The 20,582-nt window shown below is 51.3% G+C and overlaps 1 protein-coding gene and 1 long non-coding RNA gene across 3 annotated transcripts in view; one reads left to right on the forward strand and one right to left on the reverse strand.

Annotated features, from left to right (window-relative positions):
* RASGRF1 (Ras protein specific guanine nucleotide releasing factor 1) overlaps positions 1–20,582 on the reverse strand; it is a 101,126-nt gene that overhangs the window by 40,306 nt on the left and 40,238 nt on the right. For both annotated transcript variants that reach the window (XM_005889762.2, XM_070358415.1), the window contains exons 6-11: positions 15,763–15,842; positions 12,480–12,673; positions 12,068–12,177; positions 6,980–7,098; positions 5,128–5,288; positions 2,149–2,212 (exon numbers count right to left, since the gene is read on the reverse strand). In XM_005889762.2, the coding sequence (XP_005889824.1) occupies positions 2,149–2,212; positions 5,128–5,288; positions 6,980–7,098; positions 12,068–12,177; positions 12,480–12,673; positions 15,763–15,842 (728 nt within the window). The remainder of the gene's footprint in view (positions 1–2,148; positions 2,213–5,127; positions 5,289–6,979; positions 7,099–12,067; positions 12,178–12,479; positions 12,674–15,762; positions 15,843–20,582) is intronic.
* On the forward strand, positions 943–19,554 carry LOC138984400 (uncharacterized). Its single transcript, XR_011461666.1, has 4 exons — positions 943–1,159; positions 11,633–11,912; positions 14,912–15,008; positions 16,041–19,554. It is a non-coding gene; the product is annotated as an uncharacterized lncRNA (long non-coding RNA).

Here is a 20,582-nt window from a genome sequence, read left to right on the forward strand (position 1 = left end):
TTATTTTGTATTGGAGTATAGACGATGAACAATATTGTGGTAGTTTCAGGTGAATAGCAAAGGGACTCAGCCATCCATATACACATATCCATTCTCCCTCAAACTCCCCTCCCATCCAGGCTGCCACTAACATTGAGCAGAGTTCCCTGTGCTATACAGGAAGTCCTTGTTGGTTATTCATTTTAAATATAACAGTGTGTACAAGACCTTCCCAAAGTCCATAAAAATCCTGTTCCTCCCAGAAACCGTAAATTCATATTCTAAGTCAGAACTTTTTGTTCTTTTTTAAGGTGAGGAATCCCCATTTCAAAGATGGTAAGACTGAGGCCTAGAGTACAGAGTAGCTTCCAGCCAATAGGGACAGCTCTGATTCCGTATCAGAATAGCTTTTAGGATTCCCCAGTTGACCCTGCTCTCCTAACCCCAGTGAGGGGCTGAGGTCCCTAGGGAGGATTTTCATAAGACACTCCCACCCCCATGCTGGGCAGGGGTTAAGCCAGGCCCTTCTGCTCTGCATCCTGGGCTTCCCTTGTGGCTCAGCTGGTAAAGAATCTGTCTGCAAAGCGGGAGACCTGGGTTCCATCCCTGGGTTAGGAAGATCCCCTGGAGAAGGGAAAGGCTACCCACTCCAGTATTCTGGCTTGGAGAATTCCATGGACTGTATAGTCCATGGGGTCACAAAGAGTTGGACACGACTGAGTGATTTTCACTTCACTTCACTTTCTGCTCTGCCAAGGTGATCCAGGGGCCAGGCGGAGAACCTTAGATCTTGAGTTGTTAGGGACTGGCCTGGACATTTATCTCAGCTGAGAGGTCCCCAAAGCCAAAGTAAATCCTGGGTATTTTTATTTCTGCTCTTAACCTGTAGGGCCCTTGAGCTCTCTTTATTTGGAAAGACTAAGATCATAGTTCAGGGACTCCTTCCAATGCCTCCGCATTCACTGGTCTGAGTGTTGCGGAGGGCCTGCTACAGCTCTGGGCTCTACTTGCCATTCGTGTGGTGACCTGGGGATGCGATGGTTTCAGCTGCTTGCAAGTGGGGTGTCTGCATGTTGAGTGGGGGTGCTTGGGGCTGTGTCTCTACCTTTCCTGGACTTGGGACTGAAGTTTCCACAGGGGTCTGGACCGGCTATGGCCAAGACTGAAGACGATCATGCTGGTAAGAGCCTCGGGTGAACTGCTACAGGTTTATTCTTGCCTTGCGGGGCTGCTTGGCTCCCCTGGGTGGAGGGTCATGAAGGGTGCAGAGCTCAGCTCCATGGGGCTGACCAGGGCATGCGTGTGTATGTGTGTGGATGAGGCTCCCAGCTCTCAGCAAACCCTGAGCCGAGACCAAGCGGGGACTAGAATCTGAGGTCCTCAGACACAGCCCCCACCATGGAGCCCTGATCTAGAGAAGGGCAGAAATGGCCCATCCAGCTGGTGTACTCCCAGGGCAGGGATCCGGAGCCTCGTTGGGGAGTCATGAAGCAGGGAGACGAGGAGCAACTTGGGTCCAATTGAGAGAAAGCAGTGACCCCACCCCTTAACCCCAAATAACAGGCCCATCCCCCAATTCTGATTCTCCAGGAGACAGAAATCCACAGACAGCCCCATGCCAAGGCTTTCCAGGCACTTGGGCCCCCCGTACCTGGCCCTTCTGGTGTGCTGAGGTCCCCCTCACATGCTCCCTTCTCCCTGAGTCTTGTTTCCTGTCCTGGGTCCTGGTCTGTCCAGCCTCACTGCAGGGGATGGTCCCCTACGCTCCCTCTGGTGGGAGCACGTGTGTCCCTGAATACCCAACCTGTTTGCACTGGAGGACAGAGCTGGGCCTGGCACCTCCCTGGCATCTTCCTGGCTGTCCAGTGAGTAACAGTGCATGCAGCATATGGATGCATTAATGAGGGGTGCTCTCTGACCTGCAGGACCCCCAAACCCAAGGGCACTGAGTCCAGGGACCCAAGGAGCTTGGAAAGAACCAGGAAGAGGGTGGAGGTGGTCACCCACTGGGCCAGGGAGCTCCTTCTCCAAAGACCCAGACCGGCCCCTCCAGATCCAGGACAATGACCTCCGAACTCCTCTCCTCCCAAAGCCTGGGCTCCAGGTCTCGGAGTGAGAGCATGTGATTTGTGTGAGGGCACACTGGCCTGCAGGCAGCCTCGCACTCACCTTCTTCCTCCGTGCTCTCCGGTTCCTCCAGCAAGGTGCAGTCAATGAGGGATATGACTCCGTTCTGAAAAAGAGTGGGGCTACCTTGAACTGGCGGGGGGAGATGCTCTAGGTTCGGAGTTCCAGAATGTCAGTGCGAGGAGGGACTCTAAAAGTGACAGCCACGCACGTGTATGTGCACATCATAGCCAAGTGGGTATTCTGGTTTTTAAGTTGAAGAATTTTATCTTCATATAAGGAGCCCAGGGATTTCTCTGGTGGTCCAGTGGTTAAGACTTCACCTTCCAATGTAGGGGGTATGGGTTCAATCCCTGGTCGGAGAGCTAAGATCCCACATGTCTCTTGGCCAAAAAACCAAAACACAGGTGGCGCTAGTGGTAAAGAACCCGCCTGCCAATGCAGGAGACGTAAGAGACACGGGTTCAAACCCTGGGTTGGGAAGATCCCTTGGAGAAGGAAGTGGCGACCCACTCCAGTATTCTTGCCTGGAGAATCCCCGCGAACAGGGGAACCTGGCAGGCTACAGTTCATGGGGTCATAAACAGTCGGACATAACTGAAGTGACTTAGCACACAACAGAAGCAATACTGTAACAAATTCAGTAAAGATTTAAAAAAATGGTCCATATAAAAAAAATCTTAAAAGAAAATTAAATATTAAAAAGAAGCCCAATGAAGTAGCTCAGTTGGGACTGGCTCAGAGATGCTGTCCCTGAAGAAGGCTAAAGGTTGGGCTGGGGATGGAGAGCTTGCATGTTTGCTTCTTGGCTCACAGCAGCTCCGAGGTAGGACCTTGTAGCCCCAAGTCTGGAGAAGTTTGAAGTCCCTCATCCTAGGCTAACAAAGGTCCATCTTGTCAAAACTATGGTTTTTCCAGTAGTCATGCAGGGATGTGAGAGTTGGACATGAAGAAGGCTGAGAGCCAAAGAACTGATGCTTTCAAACTGTGGTGCTGGAGAAGACTCTTGAGAGTCCCTTGGACAGCAAGGAGATCAAACAAGTTAATCCTAAAGGAAATCAACTCTGACTATTCGTTGGAAGGACATATGCTGAAGCTGAAGTTTCAATATTTTGGCCACCTGATGCGAAGAGCCAACTCTTGGAAAAGACCCCGATGTTGGGAAAGACTGAGGGCAGGAGGCGAAGTGGGCAACAGAGGATGAGATGGTTGGATGGCATCACCAACTCAATGGACAGGAGTTTGAGCAAACTCTAGGAGATAGTGAAGGACAGGGAAGCCTGGTATGCTGCAGTCCATGGGGTTGCAAAGAATTAGACATTAGTGACTGAGTATACATGCAAACTGGGGCTTAGTAAGGTCACTCACGGGTAAGTAGCAGGGCTAGAATTTGCGTAGTGCTCAGATTCCACCTTTACCAGTATGCTAAGAGACGTTTAAAGCTCAAACAAATAAACAACCCCTCAAACCAAAATAAGATAAAATGAACAAACACAAAGGCATGTGCTTTCATATTGAAAAGCTGCCTTCAAGTCTCCGGTCCAAACCACCCCTACTGACTCCCACCTGCTGGAGGAACCATTCCTCCAGTCTGGACAGAGATCTTCCTAAAAGAAACTCCAGAGCTAATAAATAATGAATGCTTTCCTTGACACACAATTTGGTTGAAACTGGAGTATTCCATGTTTGTAAATTAATTTCCCCCCGTGCAGCCGACCAACTAATTTGTCGACATGTTAACATAAGCAGTAGGTTCCCCGAAGCCATTGCTTGATCTATTAGCGCTGCAGGAGGCTATGGGCTAGGCGTCCAGGGTCTGGAAGAATGGTTTCCCTGATGTTCTACTTTAATTAAGGGCTCCTTCTGGCCCTCTCCAGGCCACAGCATGTTCAGACGTGAAATCTGCTGAAGCGAGCCTTCATGGGGATGAACACAGTTTGGGGAGGCTGTCGCTACAGAGGCAGGGGCATCACAGCTCCCAGAGCAGGTCTATGGGCACTCCCTGCATCTGTGCATGCCTCTGGTGAGGACAGCCACCTTTATTTCAAAGCAGATAAGAAAGTGAGGTGCAGACCAGCATGCGAAGTGTCCCAGCTCACACAGTGTAAGAGACAGAAGTGGGATCAAATCCTGAGCTCTCAGCAGTGGGATAAGCCATGTGCCATGTTGGGGAGTGGTAGCTTCTGCCTGGGGTGCTGGCGGGGGGTGAGTGCCCAAAGGCGTTAGGAACGGGTGCTGTCCGAACTCCTTTTTGGTTGGAAATGAGAAAAAGGCTCTGGGTGCTGCTCTGCCTCAGCCAGATGTGACCATCCTCCACTGGCCCCTCACATACACCTACGGGACTTTTAAGGGCTTATCTGGGGACTTTTCTGGTAGTCCAGTGGTAAGAATCCTGCCTTCCAATGAAGGAGACACGGGTCCAATCCCCGGTCCAGGAAGATCGTACATGCTTCGGAGCAACAAAGCCCGTGCACCATAGTTACTAAGCCTGTGCTCTAGACCCCAGGACTCACAACTGCTGAGCCCATATGCTGCAATTACTTAAGCCTGTGGGCCCTGGAGTCTGTGCTCTGCAGCAAGAGAAGCCACTGCAATGAGAAGCCCAGGCACTGCAACCAGAGAGCAGCCCCCACTTGCCAAAACTAAGAAAAGCCCATTCTCAACAACAAAGACCCAGCACAGTCAAAATAAAGAAATTAAAAATAAATAAATAAAAATTTAAGAAAGAGCTTCTCTGAACCCCCTGGCTCCTCTGTCCCAGCTCCCAGCTGTGGGGGCGCCTTTGGGCATCTTCGAACTCACTTTCCCATTTCCCATGACTTCTACAGTAGAAAACCCATGAATGGTTCGCTCATTCCAAGCTTCCAGTTGGACCAGTCAGCGTGTGTGTGTGTGTACACTCGAGCGTCTCTGACGTCCCTGCCCACTGTCTGGGCCCTGGTTGGGGTCGGTCAGGACTCCCAGGTCAGTGTAGTGTCCAATCTCCAGCCCCAGCAGCTCCCCAGCCCCGGCCATCCTTACCTTAGTCAGGTGAAGCTTTCCACCAGAGCCTCTGGTGCAGATGATCAGGTGCTTAGAAAACAGGAAGCACTGCCTCTCGCCCTCCTTCTTCAGGGAAAGGGACCCCAGGCGCCCCCTGGTGATCTTGCCCTTCTCGGACATGGGCACCTGGATGAGGGACCCTGCAGACGGAGGAGAGACCCTGAGTCCATCTCCCAGGACAACCTGTGCCTCTGAGCCAGCTTTGAAGCTGCATGTGGGTGGCGATGCCAGTGGCCATGGCAGTGGGACAAGGTGACCCTGGCTCCTGGTAGCAGACAGGTGACTCAGACAGCCCCTCCAGCCCCTCCTTGGGGCCACATGGTGGGGTTCAGGGGGGGCGGGTGATAACGAGAGAAGCTCCATGCCAGAACTTTGACCCATCCAGCCAGGGCCAGGGCCTTAGAAAGCAAAGGAACCCTGAAGGACATGGCCCCTGGGGTGAGAATGCAGGACTAGGCTGGGGCCTGGGGGTGGCAGGAGACTGAAGAAGTGGGGAGCTGGCTGTGGCCTAGAGAGATTGATAAGACACACTAAGTCCCTGCTGCCACATGCAGCCACTGTAGACATGACCAATTGATCACAGCGTGTTCTGCTGCAGAGTCCAATGCCACTTCCCCAGGAAGCCCTCCCTGATTCCCCCTAGTCCCGCTCTGGGCCACCACTCTGCCTCCTGCCCACATTTATCACTGCACGGACCCTCTTTCCTGTATCCTGAGCCCCTTTCCCTTGCACATTCAGCTCTGGAGGGAGGGGCAGGTTCTCTGGGCATCCCTGGAGACCTGAGCTGGACTGGCATGAATAGGGCAGGCATCCATGGGCGTTGTGAGACAGAATAAATGAGAAAGGGCTTGTTGGGCTCCCTGTCTGATCTCCAGGTCCAGCCCATCCCCTCAGTTTGCGCACAGCACAGCTCAAGGGAGTGGGTCACAGGCTAGGCTGGCTCTGGGGTCAGCAGGTCCCAGGGTGGACCCAGGGGAAGGACACAGGGGCTCAGAACAAGCTCCCAGTAGAGGGGGTTCAGGCCAAGAGCATTGGGGACCAGTGACAGCTGCTCAGGCCAGCCTTTCATGTAGTCAGAAACCTCCAGGACAAGATGGAAGGAAGGAAGGAAGGAAGGAAGGAAGGAAGGCTGAGGTCCATCCTGAGGCATCACCTCTGGTGCACAAGAGCAGACACTGAATTTCCCACAGGCCGTCGAATCTGAACCAGCTGACCTTAAAGGCATTGTTGCTCTAACATCCCCAAGTTGGAAGTCAGTTCCTTGGGCCCCAGAGAGCTTCACCCACCCTTCTCAATAGGGCTGAGCCTCTCAACAGTGTCCCCAAGGTTAGCTGAAGCCTAAGAGTAAGGGGACCGCACCCAGAACCACTGTGATCACGGCCTCCCCAAGAGGCCAAGGAGGCCAAGCACAGGACAGAGGGACTGACCCTCGCCAACGCCACCTCGACACTGTAACTACTTGTGACTCACGGGGCCAGTCAGAGCCTGGCCTCATGCTCCACCCCGTATTCTCTCCCTCAAAGGACATGTCAGTGTTTACGATGGTATACAGTAGACAAACCAAGGCCATCTGGGAAGAATTGTGTTTACATCTGGAGACAAGGAAACTGTGAAAACTGACAATATCAGCATCTATATGTATAGACACCACCGTCTACATATAGCTGTCACATTTCCCCCCGCAGGCCCGGAACATGCCGCAGTCATGCCGGCAGGCTTTAGCACGTGGCAGCTGAGCCAACTGATGGTGTTCCTGAATGTGGCCTGCCTCCCGCTGCCGGAGCCCACCTGGCCGGGGATGGATGGGGGATGCAGGGTACAGAGGCCATACCTTGTCTCACAAAGGTCTGGCTGGTGTCCAGGAGGATCTCACAGCCTTCAATGATCATGCGTTCAATGGCCAGGTTTTTCCGGATGTTCTCGGTCTCACTGACTTCATCGTGCATTATCCTGTGAGGATGAACAGTCAGAGACCAGCGGCCCCCACCTCCCAGGGAGGATGCAATGCTGGGTCTCTGGCTAGACCTGGGAAGACAGCCTGGATTCTCAGGTAGAATCTGTGATCACCAAAGGTGAGAGAGCCTACTTACACGGAGAGCCCGCTGTGTGTGTGCACTTTACAGGGCGGGCTCCTCTAATTTTCCAACAGCTCTGGGAGGCTGAGAAAGACGGTCTGACCCACATGGAAGAGAGACAGCAGAGCTGGGAGGAAGATGGGCATATAGCAGACATCCTTTCTTCATTGATTGCCTCTTACCCCACCACTGGTCTCATTTCCATCCAGAGAACAAACCAAGCTCTTTCCTGCCTCGGGGAAATGTGCTTGTTTCTCCCCTCTGCACGTTCTTTTAAAAAGATTAATTAAAATTTGAAATTGGAGTACGGTTGCTTTGCTGCTGCTAAGTCACTTCAGTCGTGTCCGACTCTGTGCGACACCATAGATGGCAGCCCACCAGGCTCCCCCATCCCTGGGATTCTCCAGGCAAGAACACTGGAGTGGATTGCCATTTCCTTCTCCGATGCATGAAAGTGAAAAGTGAAAGTGAAGTCACTCAGTTGTGTCCAACTCTTCGCGACCCCATGGACTGCAGCCTACCAGGCTCCTCTGCCCATGGGATTTTCCAGCCAAGAGTACTGGAGTGGGTTGCCATTGCCTTCTCCGACAGTCGCTTTAGCGATATAATAATCTGAATCAGCTATTTGTTATTGTTGTTCAGTCGCTCAGTTTTATGCAACTCTTTGTGACCCCATGGACTGCAGAATACCAGGCTTCCCTGTCCTCCTCTACCTCCCAGAGTTTGCTTAAACTCATGTTCATCAAGTCGATGATGCCATCCAACTGTCTCATCCTCTGTTGCTTCCTTCTTCTCCTGCCCTCAATCTTTTCAGCATCAGGATCTTTTCCAATGAGTCATGCCAAATAGAAGGGGGAAAGTGTGGAAACAGTGACAGACTATTTTCTTGGGCTCCAAAATCATTGCAGACAGTGACTGCAGCCATGAAATTAAAAGACTCTTGCTCCTTGTAAGGAAAGCTATGGCCAACCTAAACAGCGTATGAAAAAGCAAAGACATCACTTTGCTGACAAAGGTCTGTATAGGCAAAGCTATGGTTTTTCCAGTAGTAATATTCGGATGAATCAGCTATACACATACATATATGTCCCTTCCCTCTAGATCCTCCCTCCCACTGCCCCAACCCACCCTCCAGATTATCACAGAGCACTGAGCTAAGCTCCTGTGCTATGCAGCAGCTTCCCACTAGCTATTTTACATGTGCTAGTGTGTATATGTCAATGCTACTATCTCAATTTGTCACACCTCCTTTTCCCCCCTTGCACACTCTTTATATAGTGGTTTCCTTAATGTTTGGGTTCCAGAATGCCTTATTTTTGGATTGCCAACTTGGCAATCCAGTTGGCTCAAGGAAAGACTGACTGCAGTTTATTTCTATAGGCTCCAGCACGACTAGGAGGTTTAAGCAAGACACAGTTTGCCCCTTCATCTGAGAACACTTGAAACTTTCTGTTCTGGTTCTGACTGCTGCAACACTGCTCCTCTCCACAAGGTGGCAGTACTTAACTGCTTTTTAAAAATAGCATTGGTGGGAAAAGGTAGGAGTGAGTTAACAACTTTGCTAAGACCCTCCATGTGTTCCCAGGAGTCTTAGGAAAGTAGTGAATATATATATGTTTTTTGGAAGGAGGTCTGGAAAAAGTACCCCACCTATGCTAAGGAAAGCACAAAGCCTCCTCTTTGTTTGTTGATGCCTGAAATTCCACAAGTAAGATACCACTCAGAGAGCTGACGAGTATTCAGTGGTTAACAGAGTTCTCTCGTAGACATGATGCAATTCAAACCCCGTAACAATGAGAGATGACATGGGTGGAGCTGGAGCTGTGAACAGGGGAATCAGTGTGATTGATGCTAAACACATTACTCAACCCTCAAATACTTAGCTTCCCATTTGTAACTGTTGGGGTGAGGATGGAAAATAATGTATTGCATGGGCTGGCCTCATGCAGTGACAGGTGCTTGAATAAAAGGTGGTGACCACTGCCCTTATCACTGCAAAATGTTATTGTAAAAAAAAGGTGATACATGATAACTTGTCATTTTTGCCGGCTATCAGACTGGGGCATCGAGATGAGGTCTCTGCCTTAGAAGCTTTGGTTTTCTACCCGTCCCACCCCCACCTTCCCAGCAACGCTCTTCTCTTTCCAGGCCTTAGCCTTCTTCAGGAAAACACGTGGGCACGGGCCAGAGAGGGACCTTTCAGGTAGTTCTGTGGATGGAAGTAGCCATCCTTCCTCCAGCCTCCAAAAGTACTTCACTTTTGGAAGCAGCCCAAGGCAATCATAACCCTCTCTCTTGCACAGAGTGGGGGACTGGCTGAAGAGGCTAGAGGTGCTCAAAATGAGGGGGTGGACTCCCTGGCGGTCCTGTGGCTGAAACTTCACAATCCAATTCAGGAAATGCAGGTTTGATCCCTGGTCAGGGAGCTAAGATCCCAGGTGCCGTCAAACTCAGCATAAAAAACCCGAACATAAAACAGAAGCAATAGTGTAACAAATTCAATAAAGACTTTAAAAAATGCTCCACATTAAACAAAAAAAAAAATCTTTGTTATTTAGTCGCCAAGTCATGTCTGACTCTTTGGGACCCTGTGAACTATAGCCAGCCAGCCTCCTGTGTCCGTGAGATTCTCCAGGCAAGAATACTGCAGTGGGTTGCCATTTTCTCCTCCAAGGGGTCTTCCGGACCCAGGGATCGAACTTGGGTCTCCTACGTCTCTGCCCCTGGCAGGCGGGCTCTTTACCCCTGAGCCACCTAGGGATGGCTGTTAGACGTGTATAAACTGCAGCAGCTCAGGGTAAACGGCAGACCCAGGTTGCAGTCTGTGATGGGGGAGCCTAGGTTAGGGAAGCTGGGGGCGACTCTGGGAAGGCGGCCTGGGGTTTCCAGGGCCTGAGGCTCCTGGGGGAACTGGAAGTGATGACCTGGGTTACCCTGGAGCCTAGGAGTGAGGAGTTCAGGAGAGGAAGTGGGACAAAGGCCCCCAGAGGTGAGGGGTGCAGGGCTCTGAGGCTGGCGAGGGAGGGGCTGGTTATCTTCTGGCTTCTAGTCAGGCTGCAGCTTTCCTCAGGCCCCAGGGAAGGTAGGAGGAGGATGAAAGGGCTGCTATCACATGGGAAAACCCTCTTCTGTGCTTCTCAGGCTGGGCTCAGGACCAGGTGCAGGTGATGGGTGGGGGGACAAAGGAAGAGCAGTCAGTACACCCAGCACCAGGGGGGAGAGGGGACTGGGGTCTTGGGCCAAGTTCCCTGGTACCCACGTGCCTCCTGTACCCCTGCCTGCACTGGGACAGGGCATCCCACAGGGTCCAGGAACTCACAGTGGGGGTCCACATCTTCTCCCTGGGGAAGAGTACACTGTACTGACTCCCTGGGGCCCGAGAGAACTGGGGTCCACACCCCACAACGGTTCTGTTAGTCTGCAGTCACGTCCTGCTTACACCTTCTCCTGAATTCTTCACTGTGGGGTCTGTGCCCTGCCCCAGTCCAGATTGGTCCTCCCTCTGCCCAGCTGCCCAACAAGTTCCACTTGTTGAACTCGGGAAGCTGTTTAGGGCTCTGGGTGGTGGGTGGGGCTCCAGAGGGGCTGGTGGCTGAGCCCCACCCGCTGCAGACCCATCCAGTCTCTGACCATAAGGCCCTTCCTCACCTCTTGGCCTCCACTGGTGAATGCCCCAGGGCTCAGCCTTTGGTTCATACCTCATTCCTGCTTAAACTCACTCCCTTGGTGATCTCATCAATCTTGTGACTTTTAAAAAAAAATTTTGGCTGCACTACGTGGTATGCAGGATCTTAGTTCCCTGCCTAGGGATCGAACCCACACCTCCTGCAGTGCAAGTGCAGAGTCTTAATCTCTGGACTGCCAGGGAAGTCCCAGCTGGTGACTTTAAATACCATGTCTGAGCTGATGACCTGTTCCATCTCGCCTCCCTAAACTCCAGACTCAAACACAGACTCTCTCTCCTTGTCATCTCCACTGCTGTCGTCCATCTCAGGCCCAACACACCCCCAATAAAGCTCCCATGAAGCAAAGCAGACCCCTTCAACCTGCCCCTCCAGCAGCTTCTACACCTTGCATCGTGGCAGTGCCATCCTTCAGGCTGCTCAGGCTCAGACTCCCTTTCGACTCCCAGGTTCTCTCTCTGTCCTCTTATCTCATCCATCAGAAACTCTAGTGGGTTCCCCCTTCAGAAAACACTAGAGTCTGAAGCTCCTTCCCTCCACACCGCCCCGCCCCCACAGATGGGGAATCCCTCCCCCACCGCCTGGCTGTGGCATCCCTCCTCCCTGGTCCCTCTGCTCCTGCCTGGGCAGAGACTGCGCCCCAGGGACTGACGGAAAGCAGGGGAGGCCCTGACTATGGGGCTTCAGCTTCTGACAATGGCCCAACCATCGCCTGTCCACCCACAGACACTGCCTGCTGCTGAACAGAGCCTGGGATACACGAAGGCCCAACACTCGGGACCCCGTGGAGCTCCTACAGCCACAAGCATTGACACATCGACACTGGAGAACCAAGGAAATGGGCAGAGAGTGTCTGCGAGTCCCGGAGATGGGTCCACGGACTGCCCAGGCCCTTGCTGGGCCCCACCTGTGCCAGGGACAGCAAGCCACCCATCCCATCTCGCCGGTGCCCACCTGGACTGGAGCCGTAAACCCCTCAGACTGCTCCTGGGGATTCTGCCTCCAGGTGGGACAGGCTATGGGTCCCTACCCCTCGAAATCTTAAGCAGAAACATGAGTTTTGGCCATTTGGGCTCAGCGAACTCCCGGTGGGGGCACCCTCAAGCCTGGGTCTGCCCCGTGATGTGGGTTCCCTGGTGTGGGGACTCGCTGCAGGTTTACCTGGACAGCTCCTCCAGTTTGGACTTGGCATAGTCCAGGCTGTTGCGCTCCACGTGCTCATGAGGGGTGTGTGCCAGGAGCTCGTGCAGCGTCAGGATGTACCTAGGGATCTGTGGGGGCGGGGAGGTGAGGCAGGAGAGAGGTGGCGATGAAATGAGAGACAGGGGAGAGACAGATCCCCGGAGAGGGATGGGGGCGCAGAGACAGGGGTTCTCAGCACCAAGGACCTCCACTGCACTTCCAATCTCAGACTTCCAATCTCAGACTTGGAGCCAGGGTCTTGGGTGGGACGACCCCACCCCTGGGCTGTCCCGCAGGCCAGTCTCTCCGCCGTTCGTACCCCTCCTGACCCCACCGCCCAGCCACCCACGTGCGCATGCGCCCTACCAGGGCGGCAGGCGGGGCGGCGCACCTGGAACATGGGGTAGGTGAGGAAGGTCTCCAGCGTCCTCTCCTCGCAGTCGGGCTTGGCCTCGTAGTGCTTGAGCAGCTTGTCAAAGTCGCGGTTCTGCTTGCAGTGCGCCAGGATCTGCAGGCTGTACTGGTGGTTGCGCACGAACTCCTGGTAGATGTTGAGCATGGGCAGCAGGATGTCGAACAGGTCGGCTGCAAGGAGGCAGGGCTCAGTGGGCAGCGGGGGCGCCCTCCATGTGCGGTGAGGGGCTGACGCCCTCCCCCAGGCCCTCGGCCTCCCCAGACCCTCTGGGGAGGTCCCAGAGAAACCCCCTGCCTTTGGAGCCGACCCTGGCCCCACCGCCCTCTCCTAGGAGAGACAGGAAGGCCCCAGGCACTGGGATCAATCACATCAGAACCACAAGGTTTGGAGCCTTATCTAGTCTGACACCTAGAGGGCCAGAGAAAGCAGGTGTGGAGGGTGCTGTGGGGTGCCTGCCCCCTGGGCACCTTTTAGGACACAGGTGCTTCTTCCCTGGCTGTCACCAGTCCCAGTGGCTGTCAGCTGGGTCCTCCCTGCGTGGGAACTGCTCTCCGCTGAAGGAAGCTGCCCTGCACAAGCTGGGCCCGTGACGGTAAGGGAGGGGGGTGTGAAGGCCGGCCCCTGCCTCGACTGGGGACCTCTCTGAGAGGCCACCTGGGTCCCAGAGTGCCTGTGGGGGTTGCCCTTGGCCTCTGTTGTAATTACATCCCCCCAGTGCCCTCCTCCCTCCAGGGGGCCTCCCTCCCAGAGTGTCCCATCTGTGACTGGGACCTGTCAGAGGCCACAGGGTGAGTCAGCAGCTGGCTTGGAACCAGGTTTCCCGACTCCCTTGTTCCAGGGCTTTCCACCTCATGACATGCTTTCCTGAGTCTCTATGCCCTCACCTGTGGGTCCCCTGTCCCTGCCCTCTCAGCTCTGCAGCCCCTGCTGGCCCGTCAGTCTCAACCTCCTGTCCTTCCAGCTCTCGAAAGCCCAAGCCTGCCCTTCAACACTTGGTGGGATGGGATGGAGCCTTTAAAACAGAGGTCCCCCAACCTCCCGGCCAGCACCTCCTGTCAGATCAGCAGCAGTGTTAGATTAGAAATAAAATGCACAATAAACATACTGTGCTCGAAACATCTTGAAGTCATCCCCCCAGTCCTGGTCCGTGGAAAAACTGTCTTCTATGAAATCAGTCCCTGGTACCCAAAAGGTTGGGGACCATTGCTCTAAAACATCAGCTTACTAACCCCATTAAAGAGAAAGACCATGCAGCTAGTGATGATTATACTCAGTGAAGTAAGTCAGACAGAGAAAGACAAACTCCACATGATATCACTTATATGTGGAATCTAAATATGACACGAACTTATATACAAAACAGAAACAGACTCACAGACTTAGGGAACAGATTTGTGGTTGCCAAGGGGGAGGGGGATGGGGGATGGATGGAGTGGGAGCTTGGGTTTAGCATTTGTAACTTTTTACATATAGAACGGATAAACGAGAAGGTCCTACTGTATAGCACAGGGCTTCCCTGGTGGCTCAGTGGTAAACAAGCTGCCCGCCAAGGCAGGAGACATAGGAGACTCAGGTTTGATCCCTGAGTAGGGAAGATCCCCTGGAGGAGGAAATGGTTACCCACTCCAGTATTCTTCTCGGGAAAATCCTATGGACACAGGAGCCTGGAGGGCTACAGTCCATGGGGTTGCAAAGAGTCTGAGCACCCATACATCCAGTGTATAGCACGAGGAACTATATTCAATAACCCATAATAACCATAATGGAAAAGAATATTACAAAAAGAACATATATATAGGTATAAGTGAATCACTTTGCTGTACAGCTGAAATGAAGACAACATTGTAAGTCAACTACATTTCAATAAAAGGAAAAAATTTCCTTGTAACAAACTCTAAGTGGGAGCTCTCATGCAAGGCATCCACCTATCCAGTGGATCACCTCATCAATCCTACGAGGACAGAAAGTACAGCCTTTTTCTTTTTTCTAGTGTATATGTGTGTGTTTGCTCAGTCGTTAAGTCGTGTCCAACTCTTTGTGACCCTATAGGCTGTAGCCTGCCAGGCTCCTCTGTCCATGGAGTTTTTCAGGCAAGAATATAGGAGCAGGTTGCCATTTCCTCTTCCAGGGGATCTTTCTGACCCAAGGATAAAACCATGGCTCTTGTGTCTCCTGCATTGGCAGGCCTGTTCTTTACCACTGAGTCACCTGCTTCTTCTTTTGACCTTGGAGAAAATGGGTCTCTTTGACCTGAGAGAAATAGAAATAGCACTCACTCCCTGTGGAAGTCTCCTGGCCTGTGGGCAGGGGAGCCTCTCCTCTCTCAGCAGTCCCTTCACCTTCCTGAGCCTTTTCCCTTGACTCCACAGCAGAACTGACACAACACTCACCTTTTCCTGTTGAATTAGGTGGAAGGAAGATGCTACCCAGGGTTGGAGAGACAAGATGTGAGAGGCACTCCTATACATCACTCTCAGGAGTGAGGACTTGGAGAGAAATGTGACGGTGGGTACAGAGCGGGGAGTCCACCGCCCTTGTTTCAGCCATTCAGCCTCTGGACACCTATCTCAGGGAACTGCTCTCTACTATGGAGACCACCTCACACATAGACACTATTGTTTCTAGTAACAGCAAAAAGGCAGAGCATCTTTAAGAGCCAAGAAGGGGGAGATGTCTGTGTAGACAGTGGCAGATTCACAGGGCCCTGGAGCACTACACAGTCATCAAAAAGCATGCTTCAGCTTGAGAAAATGCTTATGCAATAATGTTAAGTAAAAAAAAAAACCCACAGTAAGATTCAAATTCTATATTCAGTATGTTTGCAATTATGTAAAATGGGAAAAAAAATCACCAAGATCTATGCATAGAAAAAAGAATTGGAAGGAAACAAACCCAAGTGTTTACAGTAGTTATCTTTGGGAAGCAGAACTATGGCTGATATTTTTAACCATTTCCTTCTTTTCTGGATTCTCGAATTTTCTCAAATGGGTACATATATTTTATTTTTAAAAAGGAAAAACAGATAAACTAAAAATATATCACTTCCTCCCAGAAATGTAGCTTTTGCCAATTTGTTTTTCCTCTTCTGAGCCCTCTGAGCGTTCCTGGGAGTTTTTAAAGGGCCCCTGTGGTACATTCTGCAAGGACAAAAGTGTTGCCAGCTGGGGTTTGGGGGGGAGGGGGTGGCCACTGTAGAGGGACTTCCCAGGTCAGGGTGGGGATGGAGGGGCAGAGGACCCCTGCCAGGGCTGCTACTCACCCAGGACCAGCGTGGGCCAGCTGGAGATGCGGGCCTTCAGGCCTTGGTAAAAGATCTGGTGCAAAAACATGATGGTCTCGCTGCAAGAGAAAACACAGGGTTAAGCTCAGGCCAGGACATCCTGTCCCTCCAAGCATCCCCTACCACAAGTTAAGGAAATCCTCTCAGGTGACACTTAACCTGAAAACCAGTTCAGTGGGATGGACTATGTAATTTGTGGGGCCTGATGTAAAACAAACAAGCGAGCCCCTTGTTAACAAAATGGTTAAAAATTTCAGGATGGGGTTTCCCTGGCGGTCCAGTGCAATGCAAGGGACACCGGCTGGATCCCAGGTAAGGGAAGATCCCACATGCCACGGAGCAACTAAGCCCGTGCACCACGACTGCTGAGCCTGTGCTCTAGAGCCCGTGAGTCGCAACTACTGAAGCCTGCATGCCACAGAGCCTGTGCTGCACAAGAGAAGCCACTGCAATGAGAAGCCTGTGACCCTCAATGAAGAGTAGCCCTCACTCATCGCAACTAGAGAAAGCCTGTGTACAGCAACGAAGACCCACCACAGCTGAAAAAACAAAAAATTAATTAAGAAAAAAATGGTCTCCGAAAAAATAAAGTGTATTTCAGGATGGTGACGGCAGAGTGTACAATTCAGAAGGGCTCTTCTCAGCATGCAATCAAATGCTGGTCAAGCTGGCCGAGAAGGGTAGTGCTCTGGCTGCTGGCTTCCCTCAAGTCCCTGCTGGCTGGGGGTGCCCCTGAGGGATCCTGGAGGAAGCTAGGGCCCTGAAGAACTCAGAGAAAAAGCCACTCAGAGGAAAAGTCCTCATGTCATGAGGACATGACAGGATCTAGGGCTTGAGACCCACACAGATGGAGGCTCGATCTGCTGCCTTTTGCCCCTTCCCACCTGTGTGACCCTGAGCAAGATGCCTAACAGCTCTGAACCACAGGTCTTTCCATGGAAAACACAGAGGTGAAATGTGGTTCTTCTGAAAGTATTGTGCATCTACTGGAGCAGAGTGATGCTCAGCAAATGCTAGTTCTCCACCAGCCCCTTTTGGAATAAACGTTAGAAAATGGAAAAAAAAAAAAAAAAAGGAAAGGACAGAAACCCAGAGTCTCTAAAGTGCCTGCTTTGTCATCACCTGGAATGCTGGGGGTGCACATAGTCTCATTAGGCCTCAGAGCATTTCCCAGACAGCCACATTTGCCGTGGCCCCACTCCCATACCCCCTTCTCTGCCCACTGCTCCCCAAGTGGCTGGTTCCAGAGAACAGCCAATCTGTGAGAACACAGAGAACCCAAGAGACGGGCCAATTCTGCTCCATCCTGCAGGGCCCACCTCCTCCTGTTCTTTCCTTGTTCCTGCTCATCACCCTGGCTCCTACACCCTGCAGACCTGGGGGTCTCCTCAGCATGTCTGGGCTTGCCTTGAATCACAGGGGAAGCCAAAAGAACCAAATATGCCAAAGTGTGGGGACTTGTCCCTGGTGGTCCAGTGGTTAAGATTCCACACTTCCAAAGCAGGGGGCACGGGGTTCAATCCTGGGTCAGGGAACTAGATCCCACCTGTGGCGCAGCCGAAAAAAATTCTCTTTTTTTAACGTGCGCTCCACTCATGGAAAGGGAAAATGAGTCCCAGAGAGGAAGAGTGAGCTCCCAGGAGTTGGGGCTCTGGGCCCTGTCTTCCGCCTCCCTGGAACATTCTCTGTCTTTCTCTGCCGTATCACCACCCCTCCATGGCTACACTCTCTGCTCCCTCCCCAGGCTCTCCCAGCGCCCTGGGTGGTCGCTGAGGCCCTGGTGTTTTCCAGCTTGGGGTGCTGTCAAGGGGTGCTGTCCCTTCTCTCAGCAGTTTGTGCCCTGAAGGCAAACCCCCACCACTGTGAGGTCTCATTCTCAGGACAAGAGCAGAGGATGGAAGGCGCTGGGTGGGTGCCCCTGGGCTGCGAGGCACAGGAGGCCAGTAAGGGGCCTGGACCTCATGTGCATGGAAGTCCTGAGAGGCATGGGGCTCCTGGACCCTGGATGGGTTTGGAATTCCCTGAGCACCCCCACTCTGCAGAGAAAACACACTGTGTGAACAGAGAAAGAAAAGAAGGAAAGACTGAAGAGAAAAAGGGGTGAGGGAGCTGAGAGGTGGGGGTGGTGGTAAGAGAACAGAACACAGCGCCTGGGCTCTGCAGAGCAAAGTCTGTACTGGTCACACCCCCAGGACGTTCAGAAGGGAAGGCTGGGGCCAGGGGGGCCTTTAACAGGTATCATTGGAAAAGATCCTAATGCTGGGGAAGACTGAAGGCAAAAGTAGAAGTGGATGATAGAGGATGAGATGGTTGGATGGTATCACTGACTCAGTGGACATGAGTTTGAGCAAGTTCCTGGAGATAGTAGAGGGTAGGGAAGCCTGGCGTGCTGCAGTACAAGGGGGTCGCAAAGAGTCGGACACAACCGAGCTACTGAACAACAAAGTAGTGGAAACATTCCAAGTTCTCATTCCTGAGTGTGGTCCAGTCATTACCGTGAATTAACTATCATTTCCCTGAAGTCCCAAGAGAACAGGCCCCCCAGGGGTGGTGACACAGTGATTTCTGGATTGGGGGCCCCATTTGATGGCTGAAGTCATCTTCAGTTTTCAGGCAGAGAGTCTGCAACAGATGTACCTGTGACCAGGCTGATTCTGCCTGTTCATGGCCCTTGAACTAGTCATTGAACAGATAAACAGGCACCATGCCAATCTGAAGAGCTTTAGTTGTCCACATGGGAAGAGCCTTTGGAAAATTCAAATGAGACGGATCCGGGGTGCATGGCAGTGCACAGAGGGGTGAATGTGGGCCCTGAAGTGGGGGAGGGTGGAGGTAGAAAGACTATCGGAGGTTCCTGAGGAGCCAGGAGGTGATGAATGACCCCAAGCACTGACAGCAAGACTCAGGGCCCCACTCCCAGGAAACGGTTTCCTACGGCTGCAGGAAACACCAGGGAGGAAATCCACCCTCTTAGATTCCAACAGGGCATGGACTGGTAGAGTAGCACAGTAGGAACATGATAAGCTGGGACTACAAAAATACAGTTGATGAAGGCTCCCTTTTCCCTTTGTATTGGCCATTTGAACATCTTCTTTTGAGAACTGCCAAGTCCTATTTACTATTTTCAGTTTTATTAATTTAAACTAACTCTTCATGTTAAGTGTATAATGGAACATCTACATTGCAGACTTCTTTTTTCTCAGCTATTTTCCACTGATTTTGTGTTTACTGTCTTTTAAAGTTTTTCTACTTTGCCGTGAGGTGTACCATTTTCTTTTCTTTTCTTTTTTTTTTTCCCTGTTTTGAGCATGTCTTTTCCCACTCCTAGATTGCATACACACTCATCTGTATTTTATTTTTTACATATAAATACTTAACTAGGGGACTTCCTTTGTGGTCCAGTGGTTAAGAATCTGCCTGCCATGCAGGGGACACAGGTTAGATCCTTGGTCTGGAAGATTCCACATGCTTCAGAGAGACTAAGCCCATGTGCCACAACTACTGAGCCTGTGCTCTAGAGCCCAGGGGCCTCAACAAGAGAAGCCACCACGAGAGAAGCCTGAGCACCACAACCAGAGAGTACGCCTGCTGCACCTAGAGAAAGCCCATGCAGCAAGGAAGACCTGGTGCAGCCAAAATAAATAAGTGATTGTAAAAATACTTAACTCCAGTTTACTTTGGTGTAGCTTGTGAATAAAATACATAAATGTAATCTTTCTCTCAGTTTGGTTAGCCAACTGCCCCATTTTATTTATCCAATACTCCAGCTGTTTCCCCTGCTTTCCAAAGCTGACTTTATTGTTACTAAATTCTCAAACATGTGTAAGTCTGTTTCTGAACTTTCTATTTTACTTTGATGGTCTATTGGCCTGTTCTGGAAATAGTGTCGGGCTGTTTTTGTTACTTTTAATATGTTTATAAGCCTATAATATATTTGAATTAATGTAGGAAATGTTACTTTCATTGTTCTTTTTTCAGAACATGATTATCAATTTACATGTATTTATTCCTTCAGATGGACTTTAAAATCACTCTGCTAGGCTGAACTTCAATTGCAATTATATTAACTTTATAGCATGTTTTGGGTGAAATGACATATTTATGACATGGAATCTTGCCATCCAGAATGCTGGCCCACTTTCTGTTTTTGTACAGCCTGCACGTTTAGAAGGACTTTTATAATTTTAAATGGTTGAAAAAAATCAAAAGTGCATTTTATGGTAAGTAAAAATTATATAGAATTACCATTTTAGCATCCATAAGTAAAGGTTTACTGTAACATAGCTGCACCCATTCAACCAACCATTAGGATTGCCTAAGTCCACCTGCTTCTGACAGAGACCCTCTGGCCCTCAAGATCTAAAATATTTACCATCTGGCCTTTGACAGAAGAACTCTGCTGAGACCTAGTTTATGTGAATGCTGTCCCTGAATTGTGCAGTGCACAGTGAGGGCAACTGTATTCTACGGCCCTATCCCTCCCCACAGCTTACTTAGAGTGCAACAGGGAATCTAACACAAAAGAAATCGTTATTTAAGTGTGATGAATGCTACAAAAGAGGGCCCTGGAAGCACACAACCAGGGAAAAGAAGCCAACGGCGACAAGGGGAGTGGGGTGGTCGGAGACATCCAAGAAAAACATGAAGGAAGAGTAGGAGAGAGCTGTTGTAAGGAAAACAGGGAGGACAGTAGGGTGGGGAGAATTAGAGGGAGAGAAAGCGACCTGTCTACTTGGGAAGCATTCATTTTTCCTGGTTCCCTTCTTGAGCCCAGAAAGGAGTGTGACTCACCCAAGCCA

Source organism: Bos mutus, chromosome 21 (genome assembly GCF_027580195.1).
Source record: "Bos mutus isolate GX-2022 chromosome 21, NWIPB_WYAK_1.1, whole genome shotgun sequence".
Classification (NCBI taxonomy): Eukaryota; Metazoa; Chordata; class Mammalia; order Artiodactyla; family Bovidae; genus Bos; species Bos mutus.